General features: G+C 39.1%; 1 protein-coding gene across 3 annotated transcripts; it reads right to left on the bottom strand.

Annotated features, from left to right (window-relative positions):
- Nucleotides 1–31: 31 nt before the first annotated feature.
- LOC122067245 lies at nucleotides 32–5,484 on the bottom strand. Of its 3 annotated transcripts, XM_042631080.1 has the most exons (5): nucleotides 1,983–5,484; nucleotides 1,849–1,874; nucleotides 878–975; nucleotides 635–756; nucleotides 34–455 (listed from the first exon to the last, which is right to left on the bottom strand). In XM_042631080.1, exon 1 carries the CDS (start codon nucleotides 4,991–4,993, stop codon nucleotides 2,150–2,152), a length of 2,844 nt encoding a protein of 947 aa, XP_042487014.1. In that variant the 5' UTR covers nucleotides 4,994–5,484; the 3' UTR covers nucleotides 34–455; nucleotides 635–756; nucleotides 878–975; nucleotides 1,849–1,874; nucleotides 1,983–2,149. The 3 variants fall into 3 exon arrangements, with proteins under 3 accessions (XP_042487015.1, XP_042487013.1, XP_042487014.1); XM_042631081.1 differs by having other exon boundaries at nucleotides 32–745; XM_042631079.1 differs by having other exon boundaries at nucleotides 33–756.
- Nucleotides 5,485–7,170: the final 1,686 nt, after the last annotated feature.

Here is a 7,170-nt window from a genome sequence, read left to right as displayed (position 1 = left end):
GGGGGTTGGGGTTGGGGTTGGTGGGGGTTGGGAAGGAAGAGTTTTAACAAGCTTTCTTTTTTCTTGGCCCAAATACTATGGCGACGGGAACACAATGGGATCATTTAAAATATAAATATACTCAAATTTACAGGAAACCTTCTTTCAAAATTTTGAAAGATGTACAAGATATTACTCAAACAATGTAATTAAAATCTTAAATAAAACAGCTTTTGGCTGTCCTTGGCCTTTGCTTAAGGCACCAATTTTGTAATTTACTTGTCAGAATGACAAGAAGTTATTTTGTTAACTTAAAGCACCAAACACTGCAAGCCACACAAACAACCAATTATCCATTACCATAATACAGAGAGCAGAAAATCGGGCCCACATGTATTCCTGAGACAAACATCACACATATGGGAGCTTTTCTCTTTGGAATCATGCTTCATCAGTTATACTGGGAACTGTAAATTCTGCCCTTGACATGTAATGATACAGAAAGCACAAACAATGTCAGCATGCTTCTTGGATTGTAACAACACAGATAACATTATCCATGGCCAATCACAATCAACAGATTTTAGCGGCAAAACACTAACAGCAGGAATCTACAGTTGATGGATGGGAGCAATAAGGATAAAGCCAACTGTACCTGCCACCAGGAAAAGAATTTGTTTTCCAGACCAATGCATCATTTTCAGTTCATAAGCAGCAGAACCCGTGGAAGTCTGAACATTTGGATTTTGCAGCTCAATTACGACATCTGTTGCATTGCTATACAAGCAAATTGGGAACAAAATCAATAATCACCTCATTTGTCTTCTTAATTAACGTGACTCTGAGCTACTGACAGGACTAAACAAGTAGTTTATAACCAAACTGAAGTGATATATACCTATGCACCTTGAAGTGGCTACGGGCTTTTACCATTATTTTTATACGACTTTTAGAATGCCTTTCTACTTGTGCTTCCACCCAGATCAATGTCTTTACCTAAAAGCACAGAAAATGAACCTCAGGAAAAACACTTCTATCTGTATTAATAGATACAATAAGATCTGGCCCAAATTGGTCCAGAATGGCAGGAAGCATGATATAAACCTGTTGACAGAGCCTGTATGTCATTTGATCAAAATATATCATGGTTCATCTGCCATGAAGCTTGAGAGTCAACACAAACCATCACATGGCAGATAAACAGAAAAAAGCATCCCTGCTTCCTTAAGGATAAGGTGATAGCAAAGCAATATTCACGACCTTATACACAACCTGATATAAATTCTTTCTTTTCAAACTCTCCAGCACCAAGTTTGCTTTAACTTTAGGACAGTCAAATGACCATGAGATGTTACCAAATCAACCCCATCTCCTCATATAAAATACAAAGGTAAATAACATAAAGCTTTTCCAAACTCTAGTGATCTCAAAAGTCAATTATGCCTAAATCACAAAAAGTTCTCCAAATATTCACCATCCCAATCAAGCTTGCATGTTCTACTCACCAGTCTCCATAGCACTGGGTGCAACAGTCCCAAGTGATGGGTTCTAAGTCACATAGGCATTAGGGTTCAAGAACACCAATGAAACTAGAAACGCAGTTGCACATTTAGAAAACAGCAAACAGGGGTTTAACTTTAACAGGAACAAAACAAGTATATTGGAGCAAGAAATCTGGTCAAGTAAGCTCCTAGGATAGAAAAAAAACCCTAAAAGTTTGAGTCAGAACCAACAGTCAGATTTCAAGATATGGTATAGACCCAAAAAAGAGTAGGTAAGCAAATCCCAGACAAAATCATGCACTTCAAAAAGTAGAAAATCTAATGCCTTCAAGAACAAGCTGATTTTGAAAGAGGCTATGATTGATACCTTGGATTGAGTTTCTGCATCAATAACTGCCAAAAGAAAGAAGAATAATTCAAATTAAATTCATTGAACTAATAACAACAAATGATAGAATATGTCACTAAACTTCTGATATAGTAGCTATATTACTTTAATACCTTTACTCCTCCCAAGACAGAATCTGCTCACAAGCATAAATTTCTTTCTCGTTGCAACAAGTCAAAGCAACAAAATCACGCAATGGGAGCAGCACTGAAGCACTAACAGGCACTAAGGTTAGCGCAACACAAAGGCAAATGAAAAACGTTGAGACAGTGCCCAATAATCAAGAAGCATGCTTTTGGAGCTTGGACTGAGAACAAAAATCTTGATATGGCTTAAAACCTTCTTGCCATTTTGAGATCTGTCTCTTCAGCAGCTTGTATCCTTTCATCTCGGCATCCCCAAAGTTCATAGCAGAAACATCAAAGTTCAATTCCACTGGGCATAGCTCATTAAACATTTCTAATCCAATCGGTTTGTTACTGGAATTGGGAGAACCATGCATCTTAGAATCCCTATTTAGTTTAGGGGGAAGCTCCTCATGCATTTTACATATGAAGGTAGTAAATTCATTGTCTTCAAAAATTGGCTCCTCTTGTGCACAATGCATGGTAGAGCTGTTTTTATCTGAAAATGCGCGTGGTTTGTAAGAGAAGAAACATTTAGGTTGTTTCAGCTTTTGGGAACAAACCCATGACTCATCGGTGTCATTGGAAAGGGAGACAACATAGGAATCATTAACCTCGGAATGAGACCCTATCAATGGCAAATTGTTAGCCACCTTTATGATTTCCTTGCATTTGTGATTGATCGCTATTTTGGCCGAATATCCACTTGCTTCTTCCTCCAAATCTGAACAGTTCTTATCCTTACCAATCTCATTAAGGGTAAGAAGAACAGGAAGTGGAAGAGAAGGCCCCAGAACATCATCACCCGGATGCACTTTACACATTGACTTATTGTTGTGGTTCAAGGGCTTCCGAAACAAAAAAGGTGGCAACCGGGATAAGTTTGGAACATCCAAAAGTGTCCCTGAGACCTTCTTCAACTCTGCAAGAACTTCAAGGAGCTCTGACTGATTGGAAACCGCTAGCTGTAGAAGATCCACCGGTAACCCTGTCCACAGTCTCCTCAAAGCAATCTCATGTATGCTGGTAGGCAATCTGATGCCACTAAAAACTTGGGTAGTCATAAGAGATGAGCCATTGAGATCGACACCATCAATCTTTGACTTATCATGTGAAGGTTCATTGCAGTCTTGATCAGACAGAATTGCTTTGGCAAGACCAATCCCAGGGTTCCGTATCTTTTTAGTCAGTAAGTCCACAAGATTGTTACTCAAATATGCAAACAGATAGTCAAGTTTAAGATACTTAAATTTCCTAGGAAATTTATATTTCTGATCAATGGAATGATATAGAAGACAATCTTCAGACTGTAAGGGCATTCCTTCCCCTGCTTCTGAATTTGCACTAGGAGAATCAAACGAGGCATTGTACATCTGTATTTCAAGCTTCCCTGATGACATCAATCTAATCAATGTGAACCCATCACCACATTCCCTTTCAGGTACAGAGGCTGGAAAATCTTTGCCAAGAATACAAAAGCCCAGAACTATTTCTTTCTTCTGTTGCCAATCAATCCATAAAGGAAGTTTAGTCTTCCAAAAATCTTCCCTTACAAGGTAGTCTCCACAATGGCACTGACGACCCGACAAGGAGAGTTCTGAAGGGAGCTCCCATGCATAGAGGGAGTTGCAGAATTTCGAAATTTTAGCTGCCATTGATCCATCTAAAGTTTGTAAAGAAGGTCCATAACAGAATAAACTGAATTGACAGTTCCAGAAAGAACCCAGCAAAATGGCAAAACCGGATTCAGAAGCACATCTATACATAGAATCTTCTAGTTTTTGTCTTAAGTCAGACAATCTGAATACATTGACATAATGTGGGTTATCAAGGCCATGGGCCCATTGCAACACTGGCACCAAGGATTTGCGGATATCAAAAAGAATTAACCAATATTTAGTCGCCACCGTAAAATGGAAGCCACCAGGACCGGCGATAGAGAATGCAACAAATCGATCTGTCCTCAAATTGTTCAAATCAAATGTCCCAATCTCAGCTAAGATGCTTACGCTGCTTTCTCCATACCTAGCATCCACTAAGAAAACAGATTTAGAGTTGGCAACAATCAAGATTCGAGGATGCCAAGCAAATCCACAGCTTATCCATTCAACCGTCTCTGAACTATCCAAATCCACACCAAAATCCTTCCACAAGATCTTGATCCTGGTTCCTTTCAATTCATCAGAAAAATTACCAGAGCCCAAACAAGAACCCAAATCAAACAGGAACAATCTACCATTTTCTAACAAAACTATACTCTCTTCAGCCAAATGTGGGCTCCAACAAGCATTTACAACTGAGCTATGAAACTCCTTCATAACCAAATGAACTAAAACCGGTCTCCCCCTTTCTGAATCTGAATTGTTAACCTCGACACTGAACCAATGAACAGTTTGCGAAGTACAAGCAAACAGAAAACCAACGACAATAGAATCGCCAGCAGAAGAGGAAGAAAGATCCCAACTACTCAAACCAGCATCATAAGCAGTAGCAGACATTCTAAGAATCCGATGATTGAACCCATTAGGTGTTGAAAATATATTACCTTCTTCATTAAGCCTAACTTTCCAAGTGGGTCCTTTTGTTGAGACGACTACAAATCCAACCCGGTCAAAATTCTCCCCAGTTGGGAATAAAAGCAGGTATTCTCCACCTGGGCACTGAAGCATTTGAAGGTTGTTATTGAGAAAAAGATTTACGTCTGCATCATATTGAGCACCGAAGCTGTCGCTGGAGGAAATCGAGGAGATGACAGACGGGGGTATGTAAGTGTCATTGGAGGATTGGGATTTTGAACGAAGGGATTCAAGAACAGAGAGGGAACGAGGGGGAAGGATTGGAGGGCACAGAGAGGAGGATGAGAAGAGGGTTTGGGTTTGGGAAGATGGGGTAAAGAGAAGAGGGCCTAACGGTTTTGCAGAAGAGCCAGAAAGGAGGAGAGGTGGAGAGAAGACATAGCCGATCGGCCACAACGATTTCCAATCCTCAGAGGAGTTCATCTCTTACTTCTCTTCTTTGGATGAGTCATGAAACTAACCAAGTGAAAGAATTAACAACAATTACAGAACAACCACAATCAATAACTAAGGTCAGTAAGTGAATGAATTTCTCAGAGATGCATCCGCTTCACTCTGAGAAAAAACTTACAGAGAAGAGATAAATTCGCTGGCCGAAAGGAGACGGAGAAGAAAAAGGATGCACCGGAGCAGGGGCTCAACTCAATAGCCTCAGATAGTTACTCACCAGAGAATAGGAGTGGTAATTAGCCCTCCCGCCGCTACAATCGCCTTCGATGGAGTTTTCAGCAACTGATGGGAAGAGAAACGGAGATGATGGAGGGAGCAAGGCGATGTCCATTGTTAGGTCTATAGCTCTCAGTTGCTAGCCGCCGGCGAAAGAGACGGAGAAGAAGGGAGCTAAGGATAGGGTTCCAACTTGAAGAAAGAGGCGGCAAGTCCATGTTTCGGTTCTTTGAGACGTAGAATGGCTGGATGATTTTGTGGGTTCGGGTCAAGTTTCTAAAACTTCGGATCGGTCTCGGATTGAATACCGATTAACAAATTTATTCTTATTTTCTTAATAAAAAATCAATTTTTATTAGGTTAGGATCGGTTAGTATCAGGATCGGTTAGTATCAGGATCGGTCAAGGTTGATACCGAGTAATCCGATAATACTGAGCTGACGAGTTTAGAACCATGATTTGGGTTACTATTTTACGTTAATTTTAATTAAAAAAATAAATGCATAATGTGAATTATACACATATTATCATGTATATATTAGTCTTTAAATTTCACATATAAAATCAATTCTATGTCATCTATGCCCCTATATGGAAGAGAAAAACATATATTACACTCCAATTTTTTTTTTTTGGCTAACGATGGGTGTCCAGGCCTTTGGCCTGACTAGTCCCGCGGGCTCATACTGACTTCACAACAGCATGGACCAGGTCATACCGGGTTGAATGAGAATCATTCAACTTTCACTGAAAACAGCGAAGAGCACTAAACACCATGTGTGAGTGGCCCAATGTGTGCCTAGTGGGAGTCGAACTCAAGATGTCCGAGTTTACGACTTGTACCAAGTTCGTTCGTTACACTCCATGATAGAGAACATTATCCCATCTCAATTGTATGTTTGTATAATACCTAAAAATTTACCAACACTATTATACGATAAAAATCTCCTAAAGGGTCTAAAACTGAAAGACTAATTTGGAACCGAATAGAACTAAAACTGCTAGGATTCATTTCAAATTTGCATTTAATAATGTATTTGGTATCGGTGATGTGGATTTTGGAATTTTGAATTTAGTAGTATATGTAATAAAAAAAAAATTAATATTTTTGTTTGTATTTTTATTTGTATGTTTATGGATGAATATTTAATTATTTTTATGATTAATAATGAATATTTTTTCATTTTTATACTTAAAAGTGGATATTTGGTTGTTTGTATTTTGTATGTAACATTTTTTAGAAATTTTGACAGCCGTAGTGTAGTGCCTAAACCGATTAAGGATCGGAACCGAAGATAGTCCACCCCACCAATTATTAAACAATTATGAACCTCGGGTCGGTTTTGGTCCTAATTACTTAGGGCTGGTTTTTTTTTTTTTTTTTCTCATAAACGGAGTTGGTGATACGTGGAAACGAAAGCAAGACATGCGGTGGGTAAGAAAAATTTGTGGGGCGGTGCCTAGACACATTGGTTGGAGAATAATTGACGCGCAAAATTTTTATATCTATATGGAAGAAAGTAAGAATGAAAGCAAGCTACTTGCCTCCAAGATTGGAGTAGAAGTTCCGGATAGCCCCTACCCTATGGTGATTCGTCTATCATCCATGGTCAACTCTTGCTTCCACTCTCTTCGATGGGAAGCTCTTATTTAGCAACTAAACCTCTTACATTTACATTACCTTTGGTTTCTTCACCTACTTGTCCTCAATTAACATTCACTTCTCTTCCTTTCTCCTACTCCTTAGCCCACCATTTTCTTCTTGCTCTTCCGTTGTAAAGTCTTGTAGAGTCTTTCTATATAGACTTCACGGATGGGTCTAGAAAGTCGTGTTCTGTCTATTCTGAATTGTCTATCTCCTCCTCATTTTGTTTGGGAAAATAATCCTCTGTTTTTCTTATCCCTGTTTTTCCTTGTTTTGCTACCTGCAGAAC

Source organism: Macadamia integrifolia, unplaced genomic scaffold (assembly GCF_013358625.1).
Source record: "Macadamia integrifolia cultivar HAES 741 unplaced genomic scaffold, SCU_Mint_v3 scaffold2780, whole genome shotgun sequence".
In the NCBI taxonomy this organism is placed as follows: Eukaryota; Viridiplantae; Streptophyta; class Magnoliopsida; order Proteales; family Proteaceae; genus Macadamia; species Macadamia integrifolia.
This window is presented reverse-complemented; position numbering and strand designations above follow the sequence as displayed.